Genomic DNA, 19,136 nt, shown 5'->3' with positions numbered 1-19,136 from the left:
GAGAGCAAATATGAATATAATAGTTCTAGATTAATGTTTGGCTATAAACATTAAATCATGCAATAAATATGCATTTATACTAAACGAACAAAGTTAGGGATCATGAATATGTTTGGAGATATTTTTATGAAATTGTGTGTTGAGTTTACAATACAAAATAATACCACGAAAAATATTCATGACCCCTAACTTTTTTCTTCAGTATATACATACATATACATATACACATATATATAGGCTGGATACATATCTATATTTCCTACTGTGAAAAAATGTCATGCATTATGACCAAACCATGATTCAGTCTATCATATTCCCCTTCAAAATGACCAAATATAAATTTGTAACAATATGCAAATATGCTGGAATAATCATTATCATTATGTACCATTGTTTGACGAGAGGATTTTGTTGATTAAACTTCAACAAATCAAACCAACTGAGCATAAACATAAGAGACTGATACTACTCGCTATGCTTGACTAAGCAAAGCACTCACACACACTCACTCCTGAAAGGCAGGTGGCCGCTATGCTTCATCACTTCTATGTAAGAAGGCAAAGCAGTAGGTATGAGCAGAGGTGATATACATGAATCGAATGATGAGAATACTGAATGCAGGTAACAGATGAGTATGCTGTTGTGTTACAGTGTGAATACATGGAGTGAATACATGGAGTGAATACAGTGAGTGTGAAGATGCAGTTAGAAAGGTGTTACAAAGCAAGCAGAGGAGCAGTGAGAGTGTTAGTCCCGAGCAGTACAACTGGCAGGTGTCCTCCTTGTTGGATGCTTACATGTGTTTCCTTAAGCTTCAGTTCATCCTCAAGGCTACAAAGGGAAGTTCTTAGAGATGATGTCTTTTGCTGTTCCTTGGTAATGTCTTCATCCTTCTTTGCAAGACTCTGGACGTAAGCTTGTTCTTTATCTCTCACCTCTTCCTCAAGGCCACTGAGGGAAGTTTGCAGCGATGTTGTCATCTGCTGTTCCTTTGTCAAGTCTTCTTGCTTCTGGGCAAGACCCTGGATGTATTCCTGATCCTTGAGTTTGAACTCATGCTGAAGCTGTGTGACAGTGGCGTGAAGGTTTGTAGTGGCATTCTGAATATGAGCTTCATCTTCCTGACCAAGATGAACACCTTCTTTCATCCCTTGCTGTTCTTGAAGGTCAGTGATGCATCTCTGCAAATCTAAGATGGTGTGTTGCCTTTCTCCTAAATCTGCATCTCTCTGGCTGAGGTTCTCATCTTTCAGCCGTATCTGCTCTTGGAGTTCTGACAGAGATGTCCGTAGCACAGCAATGGTGTGAGCTTCTTCCTCCAGTTTACCATCTTTCTGGATGATCGTCTGCACCAGTTCCTCCACCTTCTGTTGTAAAGATGCGAGCATTCCTTCATCAGAATCTGATTTAGAAGTGACTGATGCATCAGATTGCCTTTGCTGTATCTCAAAGTCAAGGTTCCTGCGTGGTATGGTCTGTGACAGTTGTTGAGCTGTTTCCCTTGTAACTCCTTCAAATTTCTCATCCTTAAAGTAATCTATAGCCAAAGTGGTGTTGGATGAATCCCCTTGTTCAGAGAGTTCAGTGTGTCTTGATTCTAAAGAAGCCATTTTCCCATTCAAACTGTTCATTTCTAACTGCATTGTGTGAATGCATTCATCCTTCTGAGCACAAAGCTGTTGCAGGTAAGTGTTACTGTTAATGTATTCATATGTCTTGGAAATGAAAAGTGACACACACTCACTTACATTGTCCTCAGTCACAACTCTTTCAACATACACATAAGGGAATGCGGCAGACAGCTGATCTCGAATACTCAACAGGGCCTCTTTGAGCATTCTGTCTTGTGAACTGAGTGTTTCCACCGCAGTCTCCTGCTGCTGAAGGGCGTCCAGGAGTTGGGCTTTCTCCTCTTGTTCATGTTTGTTGTTCTCTAGCTCCTCTGTAATAGCAGAAATCTGAGCTTTCAGAGTTTCCACTAAAGACTCATGTTCCTTTACCAGTTCATCTTGCGTTTGTTTCTCCTGCTTCAGCTGATTACCAAGAGCCTCACTGGCATTTAATTTCTCAGTCAAACTGACAAGAGCAGTTTTTTTATCAACAAGGGCGACATCTTTTTCTTCAAAGGCAATTTTAAGGGACATGATCTTTTCCCGCTCTGCCTCCAGCATTTTGTTACTCTCAGTATGATTCTGTTGAAGATATTCATTTTCTTGCATAGACAGCTTCAATTGCTGATGCAGGTCATCAATTGTTTGTTCCATGACATTTGTTTCATTAGTCAGTTTAGTCACAGTTTCAACTAAACCACTGTTGATATGTCCATATTCAGACTCAATATCGGAACAAACTTTCTCTGCATTTATCCTCAGCATCTTCTCTTCTTGGTATTTAGTATGTGTCTGTCCAAGTTGTTTTTGTAACTGAGATAAAAGAGTGTCCTTCTCAGAACTACTGCAGCTCCTTGAGGCCAATTCTTTCTGGATATTTTCATAGGATGTTGTCAGAGAATCGAACTCGTCCCGAAGAGAGTCTTCCTTTGTTCGGGCTTCCTGCAACTGCATTTCAAGGTCTTCCACAACATCCTTAAATGATTCCACTTGAAGTCTGGTCTTCTCCAGTTCCTGAGAGCATGTCTGACGGGCAGAATCAATGTCTGACACTTTCTGCAGAAGAGTCTCCTCATTTCTTTGACTGTTGTCAAGCTGCTGCTGTAGAACTCCAATTTGACTTGCCGTTTCAACCTTTGCACCTTCCATTTGTTGTATTTGGTCAGTGGCACCATCAAGAGATTTCTGTACCTCTACAGCTTTCTTTTTGAGAACAACTAATTTGGCATCTTTCTTCTTCATTTGGCTCTGCATCTCTGTTATCTTGTTTCTCAGGGAATCAAATTCAGTCTCTAGATTTTCACCTTGATTAGAGTGGACTGTCTTTTCTTCAAGCTCATTGGCCTTCTCTTTAGTGCTTGAAACATCTATCAGTTGCTTCTCTAGATGTTCTTTCTCAGATTTCAGGCCATTTGCATACACTTCCCATTGCTGTGAGTACTCCTTCCACTGATCCCTCTCAGCTATAACACCAGATAGCTGATCTTCAAGAGTAGATATTTGCAGCTGGAGTGAGATAATTCTATCATCATCATCAGATCCTTTCCCTTGTTTAGACTCTTTTTCAACCTGTTCTGTTCTATGCAACTCATTCAACTGACTTTCAAGATCCTGTTTAACAGACATCAAATGTACAATCTTGGACTGTTTCTCTTGAAGCTGTAGTTTTAGTTCATTCAGTTCACTTGTGGAGTCTGTCAAGCTCTTGCTGCTGTGATTTTTCTCTGATTGAAGAGCAGAGATTTCTTCTTGCTGTCTATACCAGTCTGTTTCAAGTTCCTGTCTCCTTGTTGCTGCTTCATGGTAGCTTTGAGACCAAGCTTCTATGTCGGACTGGAGTTGCATTACTTGTTGTGTTAAAGTCTGAATCTGTTGAAGTTTGTCATCTTCTGAAAGACTCTCCGAAGAAGATTTCAACTTCATTTGGTTCTGAAGAAGACTCTTTTCAGATAATGTTGTTGACAACTGATTTTCTGTTTGTTGAAGTTTATTCCATGTTTCTTGATGGCTTGAATTAGCATCTTGTAGTTTTATTGTGATGGTGTGGAGTTCTTGTGATGTGCTCTCCAACTTCACAGTCAGAGCATTAATGTTAATGTCTCTCTCTTCCAGCAGAGTCTGCAGAGATTTCATTTCCCTGTGCACATTCTCGAATTGTTGACACTTTCTTGCGATATCTAGCTCCATTTTTCTTATTTTTGAGATAACATTAGCACTCTCACCACTTAAATCTTCATAGGATGATAACTGCCCCATGTACTCTTCTTTCTCAAACTGCAAATCAATCAAGGTGTCTTTTTGATTTTCAAGTTCTGCTTCAAGTTGTTGTCTTCGGGCAGTTTCACTATCAAGTTTCTGTACAAGCTTCTTCATCTCTTCTTCTAAATGAAGTGAAGTTGATGACCCATCTGTTTGGTCGACTGTCACAGAGGATCTGTTTGCAATTTCTGCTTTTAGCATTGCAATGTGCTCTGTAGCTCTCTGTAGCTGCTGTGAAAGACTCTGAATGTGAGCATCTCTAGATATCACTTCTGAATGACCTGATACATTTGGTGTGGCATTGTACAACTGATCTGCAAACCTTTGGTTTTCTTCATATAATGTCTCAGTTCTTTCTTCAGCTGCTGACAGTTTGCTATTGGCTATTCTGAGATTTTCATCAGCTTCTGCTACTTTCTTGCTCATGACTACAATTTTGGCATCCTTCTTCTTCATCTGTCTTTGCAGATCTTTCACCTTCTTTGCATCATCAGTAACCTCCACTTCCTTCTCAGGAGATGACACACGCGATTCCATCTTCTGCAGCTCATTAACTTGAACTGTCAACTTCTGATTTTCAAAGTGTAGAGTTTCCACTGTCTGTTGTGCATCTTTCAGTTGATGAGAGACTAATGTCACCTTCTCTGTTGCCTCTTTTACTTTCTTGCTGAGGGTTAGGATTCTGGCTTCTTTCTTTTTCAGAAGCTTCCTCATTTCCACTACTTCTTTCACAGGTTCATCTGCTCCTTCTCCTGCTTCAAACTCTGTGAAACTTTCATCAAGTCTACGAGAGTCCCCAAGCTGAGATTCAAGGTTCCTATTTTCAGCTGTCAGATTTTCAACCTTCATGTCCATGTCTTTCAGCCTCTGACTGAGGAGGGTCAACTGCTCTGTTGCTTCAGCTAACTTTTTATTAGCAACTGTCACTTTGGCTTCCTTTTTCTTGAGCAATTTTTGCAATTTAACAACATCCTTTTTAGCAAGTTCTTCAAGTTCTTTTTCCCTATCCAGATTAGTCTGAAGAGACCTAATAGCAGTGTCAAATTCTCTGTTCTCGTCCAACAAGTCTTGAACTTGGTATGAAAGATCCTTTTCCATGTATTCTTTGTCTTCCTGAAGGTAGTTGATCTGTCTGACAAGATCTTTGTTTTCAAAGTGAAGTCTTTCCACTGCTGGATCAAAGCCAAGACTTCGCTGTGAAGAGTAGCGAGAAACAGATGAAGTTTCCATACTATCTGACACTTCGCTGAAACTGTCGAGATCTGACGACCATGATATATCCATTGCCATCTCTGTTGTCACAGACTCTGTGTCCCCCACCTGTGATTTCAAATTCTTCAGACGTTCACGGTAATACGCCCTCTGTTTCTTTGTAATACTGAGGTCTTCCTCTAGCTTCAGAACATGCTGCCTGGCTTTTTCATATCTGACATCTCTTTCATACAGAACCCTATCATGTTCCTGGACTCTTGCCAAAAGTTTAGCATTTTCATCACAAGTAGATTTCAGCTGATGTCTCAAAATACCTGTCTGGGAATCTAAACTTTCAACATTCAAAAGTTCCTCGTATTTTCTAGAATAAGCTGTAACCTCTCCGACTTTCTGTTGGATTTCTAGCTTCAGAGTACCACACTGTGTTGAATACTTCTCAGATTGTTCTTTCAGATCAGCAATTTCTTTGACATATTTAGCCATTTCTTTATCTTTCACTGCAATTTTTTCCTGATATTCGAACTCAGTGTCGTAGTGATGAGTCTGAAGCTTGATAATGTCCTGATCCTTCTCACTGCAAATATCCTTGAGAACACTAATCTCTATCTGCAAGGCATCCTTATCTTCCAGTGGACCAACCATTGTTTTCTCAATCTCTTGCAACTGCCTCTGCACAACTTCAAACCTACTACAAGTTTCCCTGAATTCCTCATCCTTGGTTTCAAGGCTGCCTTTGAGAATACTGATCTCTGAGGTAGCTCTTTCATGTACAACTTTAAGCTCATTGTGTTGACGCATCTCATTCTTTAAGGATCCTTCAAGTTCTTCCATATTTGTTTTGACACTCTTGAGTTCATCTTCAAAACATTGACTAGTTTCTGTACTGGTTGTCTGTTGCTGTAACACCAATTCCATTTGTCCTTGCACCTCTTTCATCTTCATCTCTGCTTCAGAAAGGCTATGCTTCAAAGAACCAACTTCAGCCTCCCTGGCAGAAATCTGCTCCTGCAGTCTCCCTTCCATCTGTTCCAAAGCACCTCTCATGTTCACAATCTGTTCATCCCTTTCAGTAACACAATGGTCTTTCTCACTCAACAACAAACTCAACTGATCAGCCTCTGCCTGTGTCTCTGTAAATTTCTTCTGAAGATCTTCCTTAAGTTGTGAATCAACTTCTGTGGTTGATGTTAAATGTTCAACTTTCTCAGAAAAGAGTCTGTCCTTTTCAACAAGTGATTCTTCGAGTTTGGCACAAGTTTGTTCTAATGTCATTTTGCTATTGCACATTTGGGAATGAACACTCTGAATGGAAACCAGTTCTGTGGACAAAGTGCCCAACTCCTCTGTCAAAACAGACAATTGCACATCCCTGTCATCAACAGCCTTTGACTTATCAGCTCCCATTTGCCCTAGATTTTCTTCCGTTATCAGTTGTTCACGCTCCAGTTTGATCTTTTCTTCACTCATATTGAGCTCAAGATTTCTTTGTTTTAATTCTGCTATTTCAGATTCAGCAACCAACAGTCTGTCAGTTAGCTTGATGATTTCCTCATTTGATGTTTGGCATTGATACAAAGTTTCACGCAGTTTGCCTTCAGTTTCTGCAATCTGGTCAGCTAGAGCTTTGTTCTGTGTAGCCACATTCACCTTCTCCTCTAAGACCTCTTTTTGTGACGTTTCAACTGTTTCCAGTTGCTCCTGAAGACATTTGTTCAATACTGAAAGACTTTCCCTCTCTTCCATGGAAGCATCAAGACTTGCCTGCATGCTTTCAATATCTCTGTGTAAAGACTCCTTCACTTGCACAACCTGTCCAAGATCCTGATCTCTAATTGTGACCTTCTGTTGAAGATGAACCAGCTTGTTGTAGAGCTCCTTGATTTCCATGTCCAGTGAACCACACTCTTGTCTGGATTCCTGCAAAGTGTTCTCGGTTGTCTCCTGATCATCAGAGATCTCATCAAGCAGCTGCAGCGCCTTATGAAGCTCCTTCTCAACCTCCTCCCTTTCAGCCATGATGCTGCAGATGCCTAGTGATAGTTCATGAAGGAGTTGATCCTTCTGTTCAAAGAACATGTCCATAGTTCTTGACTGCTCACTTGGTGGAAGTATTGTATGGCAGAGAAGAGTTTTACACATTGCCTGGAGACTACTTAGAGTCTCACCAGACACCTTTTCAAACTCTGACAACTTTTGCTCCTGGAATAAAAGTTTTGATTGATCAAGCTCATGTTTGATTTCACTGTGCTTCTGTACATTAGTACTTATTTGTGTGGACAGGGACTGTGTGTGTAGGGCATAGTTCTCAAGGGCCGATGTTAATATTTGTATTTGTACAGCTTGCTCTTCCAGGTCTTGTTCTTTTTCTGAACAAGCTTTAATCTTATCTTGCAACTCAGCTCTTAATGAACTCATCTGATCCCTTAGATCATCACATTCACACCTGCTTTCCCTAATCAGTGTATTCAGCACCTCCACCTCATAAACTTTAGCTTTCAACTCACTTCTATGCTTCTCATTAACTTCAGCAATTTCATATCTAAGTGTCTTCAACACGGCATCCTTTTCTCTTACAATATTGGTATATGATTCTGTCTGACTATCTGCCAAAGCTTTCACCATCTGAAGATTTGTATCCTGTTCCCTAAGGGTTCCCTCTTTCTCAAGGACTAACATGTGTACCTTATCAGTGAGAGCTTCTGTTATTTTCTCACTTCCTTGCAACTCAGTCTTAAACTCAGACACTTGGGCCAGTAAGTCATCTCTACCCTCCCTCAAATCAGTTACTTCTTTAGTCAGTTCAATGTGTTCACTTAAGGTGGTTATGCTGTTTTCTAGCTCCCTATTCTGAAGGCAAATTTGGTCCTTGGAGTCAGAAATTTGCTCAAGATCACAAAGTAATTGCTGTTTTTGACTTTCAAGACTGATAACATCTTCATTAAGTTTATCGTGCTCACTCACCACAGGCTCAAGTTCAGCAATCCTCTCATTCCTGTCCTGAACCAAACACTTTAGTTTGGCAACATCTTCTTGCAAGACCACATATTGATTATCTTTGTCAGATAGAAGCTCCTGTTGTTCACATAATTGCTCCTTCAGCGAAGCAACTCTTGTTTCTTGTTCTGAGAGAGCTTCCTGTAACTCTTTAACAATCTCTTTCTGAGCAATTAGAAGCGTTTCTCGCTGTTCAAGTAATGACTGTGTCTCCTTTGTTTTGACATCATATTTACTCTTGTCATGATCCATGGTTGCAAGGGATTCACTCAAATCTGACAATTTAACCTCAAGGACAGAAATCTGTTCAGTTTTGACAGCAACAGTGTTTTCTGATGTTTTCAACCTAGATTCCAAATCTAATACTGATTGCTCTAGTACCTCAATAACCTTCTTAGTATTATCCATTTTCTGTTCCAACTCCAAAATGGATTCCTTCCTGTCACCTGCCTCAGTCTGTAGCTGATCAATTTTACTCTCCAGATGGAAAATACTATTTTCTTTCTCTAGAGCAACATCCTGTGACTTCTTGAAAGCTTGTTCCAGGGTCATGAGTTGGGTTGCATTCTGTTCCAACTGTTGAATGTTCTTTATGTTTTCCTCATCTTTCTTTGACAACATTTGTTTCACATCCTGTAAATCAGATTCTTTGCAAGCAAGTTGACTTTTCGTCGAAGCCAAATCTGCTTCAAGTTTGGTATACAGGCATTCCTGTTCAACAAGTGTTTCCTGAAGTACTGTTTGACTTTCAAGCATAGAGGTGATCTGAACATCCTTATCCTTAACATCAGTTTGCAACCTCATCAAAACTGAATCCAACTCAGATTTTTTGACAGTTTCAGCTTCCAAACACTGCAGAAGGTTTGCCTCCTTCTCAGATAATGTTTTCAATGTCTCCTCATGATTTTTTACTCTCTCTTTCTCCTTCGCCAATGCTTCTTCCAATTCCAACCTCACAGAAACAGATTCATTCAGAGTTTGACCAGTCTCCTGTGACACAATTTCAATTTGCATTTTTAGCTGCTGAATTTCTAAATCCCTCTCAACAAGATTTTGATTAACGAATTCCAAATCCCTAACCAGGATGTGATTTTTCTTGGACATCTTCTTACTGACAGCATCACAAGATGACCATTTATCTGAAAGGTCTTCTAGTTCTTGAGTGAATATTGAAATCTGTGTATTTTTTTCACTCAGTTCCCTGAATAGTTCCTCCAATGCTGATCTCTTATCCAATAATTCCTGGGTAAGTGCTGCCAGGTCTTGTTCCATGTTTACCTTCAACATTTCTTTCTCTCTTCTGACATCTTCAAATTGAATTTGCAACTGCCCAAGCTCATCAGACATTCTTGAAGATTCATTTTGCTTTGCTTGCACCACTGTTTCAAGTTCATTTCTTTGATCAGTTAAAGTCTCAATACTTTCTGATGAAAATTTCCGTACATCATCAAGCTGTGATGTAAGTTGCTCCTCTTTTGTCACTAGTTCATGCATTTGCTGAGACAGTGATGATGTGTGTTCCTCTAGTTTCCTCTTCTCCTCAGAGACATTCTCCAAACTTTGGACCAACTGTCTGCTTTTATTACTCACTTCCTCAAACTTCCCAGACATATCATCTAACTCCTCTTGAAGTTTACAAATCCTTTCAGAACTCAAGTTGATCTGATCTCTGAGAGATACAGACTCGGTTTGTTCATTCTCCAACTTAGCCATAAACTCTGTTTTCTGCTCTTGAAGTGAAGCCAAAAGCTCATCTCTAGACTTCACATCTGATATTAAAGAGTCTTTTTCTGCAGACAGTGTCCCTACACTTTCACGTAAATGTTCCACCTGTTGTGTAAGAAACTTGCTTCTTTTTCTGTCTTCGTCATGGCTGGATGACGTTGATCTCAAAACTTGTTGCACATCTTCCTTTTCTATCTTCACTTTATCCAAGGTTTGCTGAATAGTTTGCAAATCAACCACAAATGAGTCTCTCTCTTCAGTTACTTTGGATAAAGATGCTTTAATGCCTGATAAGGTATCCTCCCACTGACTCTTCTGTTGTTTCATTTCATGTCTCAGATTCTCGAGGTCTGTTTTTGTTTCTGCAAGGGAATTTGATACAGACAGAAGTTCTGTTCTCAGATTGTCTCTTTCAAAAGAAACTGTTTCCAAAGATGATTCAAGTTTCCTGGTATTGAAGCCTGCCACAACAGCAGCTGAATTGAGGCTGAAAGCTGTCTGACTCACATCAGATAGTTCACTCTCTAGAATATGAACCTGTAAGCTTGATTCTTGTAAAGCTTCCTCTTTACAATTCAAAGAAGATTCAAATGCATCTTTCTGCTGATTCAAGTCGGATGTAAGTTGGTCAATTCTACCCATGAGCTTTACACCCTCACTGTCCCTATCTTGCCTTGTACACTCAATCAGTTCTACATGGGCAACATGTTGTCTCTCTGCTTGTTCAACAGCCTGAGCCAATTTGTCCTGAGATTCTTCTAGCTTAGACAGCAGGGTATTCTTTTCAGATTCAAGGCTTTTTAGAATGCCTGACAAATGTTCAACTTCAGAGGACAATGATTCTGACATCTTACGACTAGCATTAAGTTCTTTACTCACACTCTGGGTTTCCTCTGTTTTATTCATCAACGATGAACATGTGGATTGCAGGTCAGTCTCTAAATGAGATATCATCTCCAAATGTTCTTCTTTTTCCTTAGCAAGTCTGTTAAGCTTTTCTTCAGTGTTATCATGTGCCTCCTTGAGTTCATTTAATTTTCCATGAACTGTTTTCAATTCAGTATCTTGATCTTGACACTTTGTCTGAAGATCACTAATTTCCTTCTCTCTAACATTCTTTTCTTCTTCCGATTTTAGACACATATCTTGAGAATCTGTGAGCTGCAGTTGTGTAGTTTGTAGTTTATCTTCCAATTCAGATTTTAAGGTTTTCAAATCTGATTCCATCTTGGTCAATTCTTGGGTCAATGTCTCATTTTGCTGCTTGCAAACAACAGCTTCTTCAGAAAGACTGTGTATGTTCGAAGACAAGGACTTAACCAATCCTGATTTCTCCTCCAAAGAGACTGCGAGGGAAGAGTTTTCACTACTCATTGTTTCAATAGTAGCTTGACAGTTACTCAACTCAGTTGTTAGGCTTAAGAAGTCCTTGTTTAAAGCTGTCAGATGTTCGTCCATTTTCTTGAAAGTATCATCCTTTTCAGAACACACTTTGTGAGCCACAGTTTTCTCCCTCAAAAGTTTGGACAATTCAGCATCAGATGAGTGCATATATGTAAACATTTCCTCTGCCTCTGTAGAAAGAATATTAATTTGGACATCCTTGTCACTATTCTGGGATTCAAAATTACTAATGGTATCATTTGCCATCTGGATTTCATTCTTCTTTTCTTCCAGTAGTTTACTGCTTTCTTCATGTACAGATGATTTTTCCTTTTGTAATGTCTGGAGATTATGTTCCATATCTGCAATAGTTGCATTAGCAATTTGGAGTTTCTCTGCAAAGTCAGCTTTCTCTTTCATGACATCTCTCAAAGATTCACTTAAATGTCCATTCTCTTCCTGATGCTCGTGTAAGTCTGACTTTGCCTTTTCTAACTCAACTGATATTGAATCAATCTGATCCTGACAGCCCTGTAGCATCTTCTTCAGCTCATTTAGTAAGATATCTTTTTCTTCCATGGTCTCCATCAATTGAGACATTCTTCTTTCCATACCAGTCATTTCTTCTCTCACCTGCTTTACTAGCTCTTCAAGATGCTGTTTCTCAGACTCCATTTTCCTTGCTTCCAATTTGGTTAGATCAGCGGTTTCATTGGCCTTTTCAAGAGAACTTTTTGTGTCTCTCACATTTTCTCTCAGCTCTTCAAGGCTGTATTTCAGCTTCTGATTCTCAGCTGATACCTCTGCTGCATTTGCCAAAGCTCCCTTCCAGTCCAGTTCAAGTTGTGTAATGAGTGCATCCTTCTCTTCGACAGAGCTCCTAAGGGATGAACAAACGTTTTCCATGTTTCTGTGCCTTCCACTCAGCTTTTGGAAAGATGCTTTCTGACTAGCACTGGACACTGCCAACTCAGACAACTGATCTAAGGTCATCTGCAACTGCGATTCCGTCAGTTGAACTGCATCTGATTTTTCCTTAAGCTGTACTGACAAGTCTTCAATCTGTTTCGTTGTTATTTCCACCTCAGTATGAAGGACATGTTCAGATTTCTCTTTGTCATCATTTACTCGTTGCAGCTTCAGATCACATTCCACTATAGTTCTCTTTGAATTCTCTACTTCCATACTCAGTCTGTTGCTCATCTCATTGACCTCTGCTGTTCTTGCTGAAAGTTCATCTTGCAATTGTGCAACAACAGACTCCCTCTGTTTCTGTTCAGATTGAAGTTGTACCCTGAGTTCAGATATCTCCTTCTCTTTCTGATCAACAAGTGCATACATGTCTTTAAAATTTGACTGAAGACCTCTCTCAGACTCCTCATATTGTTGTATCTTTGTGTTCAGTGCACTGCAGGATTTCTCCAGGTTATGTGTTTCATTCTTCAAAGAGTCCACCTCAGAAGTGAGATCATCCACTGCCCCAGTTTTCTCCTCCAGATCCTTCCTGAGTTCAACAATGGTCATGTTAAGCTTCTCCTTCTCCTGGGTGAATTCTGTCATGGCCAACAGAGACTCTGATGATAGTGTTGATATCTGTGAATTTCTTTCTTCAGCTTCGGTCATTGAAACCTTCACATGTTCCTTGAGTTGTTCAATCTGTTGTCTCCCCACCTCTACCTGATATCTTAAATTATCTATTTGTTGTTCATTTTCATTTTGTTTTGATGACAGTCTTGACACTTCCTCTATCAACTCCTGCTTTGCCATCAATAAACTTTCCTTCTCTGTTTCAAGATAAGCCACTTTGTCTTCAGCTTCAGATTTTGCAACAGTGACCTGGGAATGTTCCTCCATGAGTGAAGACATCTTTGAATGAGTTTCATCAAATCTCTGCTTTAGATTGCTCAGTTCATTCTTGAATTCTCCCTTTTGAACATTTACAGATTCCATCTCATCCATAGACTGACTTAAATTCTGCATTATCTGCTGTTTCTCCTCTTTAACAGTGTCAAAATGAGTCTCTAGTTCCGCCAAAGTTCTTTGCAATTCTTCAAGTTGTTTAAGTAGATTTTCCTTCTCAAGTTCCATTTGTCCAACAGTATCATTCAAAGCCGTTACTTCTTTAGTCAGATCCATCATCTTGCATGTATTTACATCTAACGTACCCAATAGTTCTTTCACATTTTCTGACAAAGTGGATATCTTCACATCCCTGTCTTCAACAGTCAGTTTCAAACTGTCACATTCCTCCTGTGTTGCTTTTAACTGTTCGCATGCCTGCTGAAACTGATTGGACTTAAGGTTTAAGGCTTCTTCACTATTTCTCAAGCTGGAGTATATTTCTTCCTTCTTTCCACCAAGTTCTTGCAGTTGTGTTTGAAGCTCACAGACAATCATTTCCTTGTGTGAAAGATCCATGAGTACTTGTTTCTTCTTCAATCCAGCTTTGGCAGCAACACTCTGAGCTGAGGATGAAACTACCATCAATTCTTCACATTGCTCTCTTAACATTTGTAATGATGCATTCGTCTCTGACACTTCTGCACATAGTTTGTCTATCTGTTCTGTTTTCACTTCCAGTGTCTTTTCCTGATTTGTCACTTCCTCTGTAAGCTGGATAATCTTGTTGTCTCGGTCAGAAACAGATCCTTCCAAATTGTTTTTCATTCTCTCTCTTTCTTCTTTAGATGAGTTTAACATATCAGTAGTATTGACAACAGCTTTCTCCAGTTCAAAAACCTTTAAAGAACTTTCTTCAAGGTTATTTCGTTGTGTGGTGAGCTCTGATTCAAGTAATTGTACTGTATTTTCAAGCTTTTGCACATCATTCTCCAAGCCTAACCTGACCTCCTTCAAACCGGACACTTCTTGTTTTAACAATTTGTTTGCTTCGTCAATAGCCATCATTTCTGCAGAGACCCTTTCTTTTTCTTGAGACATGTTCTTTACTTCCAGAGACTGTCTCTCAACTTCTTTTGTCAAGCTGTCCGCCTCCAAAATCTTGTCACTAAGCTGCAGACTGACGTCTGTAAAATGAGCATGAGCTTCTTTGATTTCCTCTCGACTCTCAGACAGTTCTTTACTCGACATCTCTAACTCTGTTTGTAAGTGCAGGGACTTGGACTGCTCCTCTTCAAAACACAGTTTCATTTTCTCAAGCTGTCTTTCTGACTCATCAAGCAGCTCCACTCTTTCGCTTAAGAAAGCATTTGCAGTTGACAGTGATTCATCCAACTTCTTTGTCATAGCTTCATGTTCATCAGTCTGAACAGCAAAGTTCTTTGACATTTTTTCCAGTTCCTCCTTTGTGCTCACCAATTCTTCTTCCATTTCTCTTGTAATCTTCTTAACTGAAGTAAGTTCCTCAGTGATCCTTCCATTCACTTCTTTGAGATCAGAAACTTCTTCCTCGGTTTTGAGGAGTAAACCCTTAGATACATGAAGTTGGTCCAAAACCTGTGCATGAGTAGTCTTGAGTTCTTCAAACTCTGAACACTTTTCAGTGATCTGAACTTTTAAGTCCTGCACAAGCTGTTGAGATTCTTCTACAGTGCAAGATTTAGACATCAAATCCTGCTGTGCCTGAGATAGATTAACTTTGGTTTGCTCAAGTTGATCCAACAGCTTTGAACATTGCAAGGCATATTCTTGTTTCTCTTCTTCTAAGCTATTCTTATCCTTCATGAGCATTTCAATCTGCTGCATAGATGAGGATAATTTCTGCATAGTGGCCTGCAGATCCATGAATACTTGCTTCTTCTTCAATCCAGCTTTGGCAGCAACACTCTGAGCTGAGGATGAAGCTACTGTCAGTTCCTCACACCGTTCCCTTAACATTTGTACTGATGCATTCTTCTCTGACACTTCTGCACATAGTTTGTCTATCTGTTCTGTTTTCACAACCAGCGTCTTCTCCTGATTTGTCACTTCATCTGTAAGCTGGATAATCTTGTTGTCTCGGTCAGAAACAGATCCTTCCAAATTGCTTTTCATTCTCTCTCTTTCTTCTTCAGATGAGTTTAACATATCAGTGGTACTGACAGCAGCTTTCTCCAGTTCAAAAACCTTTAAAGAACTTTCTTCAAGGTTATTTCGTTGTGTGGTGAGCTCTGATTCAAGTAATTGTACCGTACTTTCAAGCTTTTGCACATCATTCTCCAAGCCTAACCTGACCTCCTTCAAACCGGACACTTCTTGTTTTAACAATTTGTTTGCTTCGTCAATAGCCATCATTTCTGCAGAGACCCTTTCTTTTTCTTGAGACATGTTCTTCAGTTCCAGAGACTGTGTCTCAACTTCTTTTGTCAAACTGTCCGCCTCCAAGATCTTGTCACTAAGCTGCAGACTGACGTCTGTAAAATGGACATTAGCTTCTTTGATTTCCTCTCGACTCTCAGACAGTTCTTTACTCGACATCTCTAACTCTGTTTGTAAGTGCAGGGACTTGGACTGCTCCTCTTCAAAACACAGTTTCATTTTCTCAAGCTGTTTTTCTGACTCATCAAGCAGCCCCACTCTTTCACTTAAGAAAGCATTTGCAGTTGACAGTGATTCATCCAACTTCTTTGTCATAGCTTCATGTTCATCAGTCTGAACAGCAAAGTTCTTTGACATTTTCTCCAGTTCCTCCTTTGTGCTCACCAATTCTTCTTCCATTTCTCTTGTAATCTTCTTAACTGAAATAAGTTCCTCAGTGATCCTTCCATTCACTTCTTTAAGGTCGGAAACTTCTTCCTCGGTTTTGCGGAGTAAACCCTTAGATACATGAAGCTGGTCCAAAACCTGTGCATGAGTAGTCTTGAGTTCTTCAAACTCTGAACACTTTTCAGTAAACTGAACTTTTAAGTCCTGCACAAGCTGTTGAGATTCTTCTACAGTGCAAGATTTAGACATCAAATCCTGCTGTGCCTGAGACAGATCAACTTTGGTCTGCTCAAGTTGATTCAACAGCTTTGAACATTGCAAGGCATATTCTTGTTTCTCTTCTTCTAAGTCACCCTTGTCCTTTGTCATGATCTCTATTTGTTGCATAGATGAGGATAATTTCTGCATAGTGGACTGCAGATCCTGCATAGTATTGTCATAGTCACTTTGAGTCCTACTTCTCACTCTCTCAATTTCATCAACGTTATTGGACATCTGTTCAATATTTTCAGTGAGCTGGGTGAGTTTCAGTTCTTTTTCCTCTAAGGTAATGGCCATTTTCTCTTGACTTTCATTCAGTTGTTGCACTTTCTCTAGGAGTTGCTGGGAATTGGAGACTTCATCTTGCAAGAGACGCTTTAACTCAGCTATCTGGACGCTATGTTTCTCAATGACATCAGCATCTGTATCTTTCACATGTTGTGCTTCTTTCAGTTCATTATCTAGTCTGGATGACTTCATCATCTCTTGCTCCAACATATTCTGAAGCTGGTCCAAGGAGTTCGACAAACTCTCTAACTTCACATCCTTTTCTTCCATACTGGTTTTGTATCTTTCTCTGAGCAACTCAAGTTCCTCTTTTGCTGTTGTAAGCTGACTCTCCAGTTCAGATACATTTTGACATTTTTCCTCAAACATTTTCTGAAGATCCTCCAAAGAATTGACCATGCTTTCTATCTTCAACCCCTTCTCTTCAACAGTCTGTTGATATTTCTCACTGGTCTGTGCCATATCCTGTTTAGCTAAAGTTACTGCTTCATCAAGGCTCTTGATCCTGGTATTTAACTCATCTTTCTCATCTTCAACCAATGACAACTGCTTCCTCACGGTATTCAAGGCCTCTGATTCAACTTCTTTGCTGCTGAGGACACTGCTTAAGTCAGTCTGAAGCTGATCTTTCTGAAGTTCTAATACTTTGTTGAGGTCAAGCACTTCTGAAAGTTGTTGCTGGCTTACATCTAACTGAGTTGAAACTTTCTTCAAACTTTCCTTACTTTCTTCCAGATGAAGCGTCAGTTTGTGTTCCTTTGTCTTCAGTTCTCTGATGACTTCTTGGCCTTCCTGTAACTGCTTGTCAAGCAGATCAATATTTTTGGAGAGTTCTTGTTTCTGCATTTTTAGGTCTTCCACAGTGTTCCTCTCTGCTCTAACATATGCTTCTAATCTATGAACATCATTAACTAAACCTTTGTTCTTGTGATTGAGAGACATCACACTTCCTTCAGTTTCCTCCAGGGAACTCTGTAGCTCCACAACATGACCCTCTAGTATGACAATAACATTGCATCTATCCTGCAGTTCTGTTTTCAGATCAGAAATACTTTCATTCAGGGATGAAATCATATCAGTTTTCTCCTTTACCAATGTTTCTAAATCTGAATTCCTTGACTGTATTATTTGCAATGTCTCCTCCAAGGAGGCAATCTTTGACAGTACAGCTTCCGTTTCATCTGTCTGACTTCTCAGCTTTTCAGTCAAGGATCCGATCAACTGATTCTTCTCAGCAGCTAAGGTCTCGAGCTCTTCAACCTTGTTCCTATGAGTCTCCAGTTCACTGCCCCTGGTGGCTGATACTTGGTCCAGCTCCTCAACCTTACTACTGACTGAAGTCAAAGTGCTTTCTAATTTCTCTTTTTCTTGTGAGATGCTCCTAAATTCTGACTGTAATGTTGAAATAGTGGAAATCTGTTGATTTATGTCGTCCTGAAGATCTTTGATGGTGGTTTGCTTCTCATCTAGCATAGATTCCAGTTCTCCAATCTTCAGATATAATACCTTTTTGTCTTCTTCCATCCTCACTTTCAGATCCCCCGATGCTATGTCTGCAGTATCTAGCTTCTTCAGCAGATCCTCCTTATCATCTTTTGCTGCTTCAATCACAGCTTCCAGTTCTGATATTTTCTTGTCTTTTCCCTTAAGTTCCTTATCAGCTTTGTTCAACTCTTGTTCAAGGCCTCCAGTAACCTCTTCTAGACCTCGAACTTTCTCATCTCTCTCTTCAAATAGGAGGTTTTTCTGTTTCAGTTCTTTCTCAAGATGAGATATTGATTCCATGTCCTCTTCCAGTTTTGCCTGCGATTTCTGAAGCTCTTCCTCAATGGTAGTTCTATGGCTTGAAAGTTTTTCAATATCTTTGGAAGACTTTTCTTTGGATGCATCTAGCAGTTTATAAACAGTCCTCAGTTCACCCTTCAGTCCTGCCACCTCGGCCATCAATGAGTGACCAGAGACAGTTTGACCATCAAGTTCTTCTTGTAGTATTGCAATCTGCCCATTTCTGTCACACAGCTCTTGTTCCCTGCTTTCACAATCAGTCTGCCATTTCAAAAGTTCATCTCTGAGCACTTGAATCTCATTTCCTACTTCTAAGGACTTCGACTCCATGTCACTGGAAAGACTGTCGACCATTTTCTCTTTCTCAAACAACAATTCTGTAAGTCTTTCCTTATCTTCTGAAAGAGATTTCACAACACTGTCAAACTCTTGATTCTTCTGACCCAGAGTTAATGTCAATGTTTCAACTTCACCATGCAACCTTTCTCTTTCATGCACAACAGAATCATGACTAGATTTTAGAGTCCTTACCTCCGACTCCAGAACATCACACTTTTCAACAGTTTCAGACAACAAAACATGAGTCTTTTCAAATTGTGATTGTTTCTCATGCAGCTCTGTTTCTAGCTGGGAGACACTGGATTTCATGCTATTATTCTCAACATTTAAACTAGCACATTCAGACTGCACAACATCATGCTGGCTGGACAGAGAGGCAAGATCTTTCTCAGTCTGAAGCTGTTTGACATGCAAACTTTCGAAAGATTCTTTGGTTTCTGACAACTGGGATTTCATGCTGGATAGTTCAGATGCTTGACCCTCAATCTGAGCATTCAGTTCATGCACTTTGTCAGTGAGAGTCTGCACCTGGGAGCTGGAGTCGGTAGAGAGAGTGTCAAGCATTCCTTTGGTTTGTTGTAAAGATAAAGTTAAGGAATTCACATCAGAAAGTTTGTTCTTGAGTTCAGTCTCAAG

General features: G+C 39.8%; 1 protein-coding gene across 3 annotated transcripts in view; it reads right to left on the bottom strand.

Moving 5' to 3' along the window:
* LOC139473674 (nuclear anchorage protein 1-like) overlaps positions 1-19,135 on the bottom strand; it is a 38,727-nt gene extending 19,592 nt beyond the window's left edge. For 2 of the 3 annotated variants that reach the window (XM_071256374.1, XM_071256375.1), the window contains exons 1-2: positions 8,043-19,135; positions 798-7,280 (exon numbers count right to left, since the gene is read on the bottom strand). In XM_071256374.1, coding sequence (XP_071112475.1) covers positions 798-7,280; positions 8,043-19,064 — 17,505 coding nt within the window. In that variant the 5' untranslated portion in view covers positions 19,065-19,135. The remainder of the gene's footprint in view (positions 1-797; positions 7,281-8,042) is intronic. The other variant, XM_071256376.1, reaches the window with a different exon arrangement.
* Position 19,136: the final 1 nt, after the last annotated feature.

Source organism: Haliotis cracherodii, unplaced genomic scaffold (genome assembly GCF_022045235.1).
Source record: "Haliotis cracherodii isolate W230 unplaced genomic scaffold, xgHalCrac1.p SCAF_3, whole genome shotgun sequence".
NCBI classification, from domain to species: Eukaryota; Metazoa; Mollusca; class Gastropoda; order Lepetellida; family Haliotidae; genus Haliotis; species Haliotis cracherodii.
This window is presented reverse-complemented; position numbering and strand designations above follow the sequence as displayed.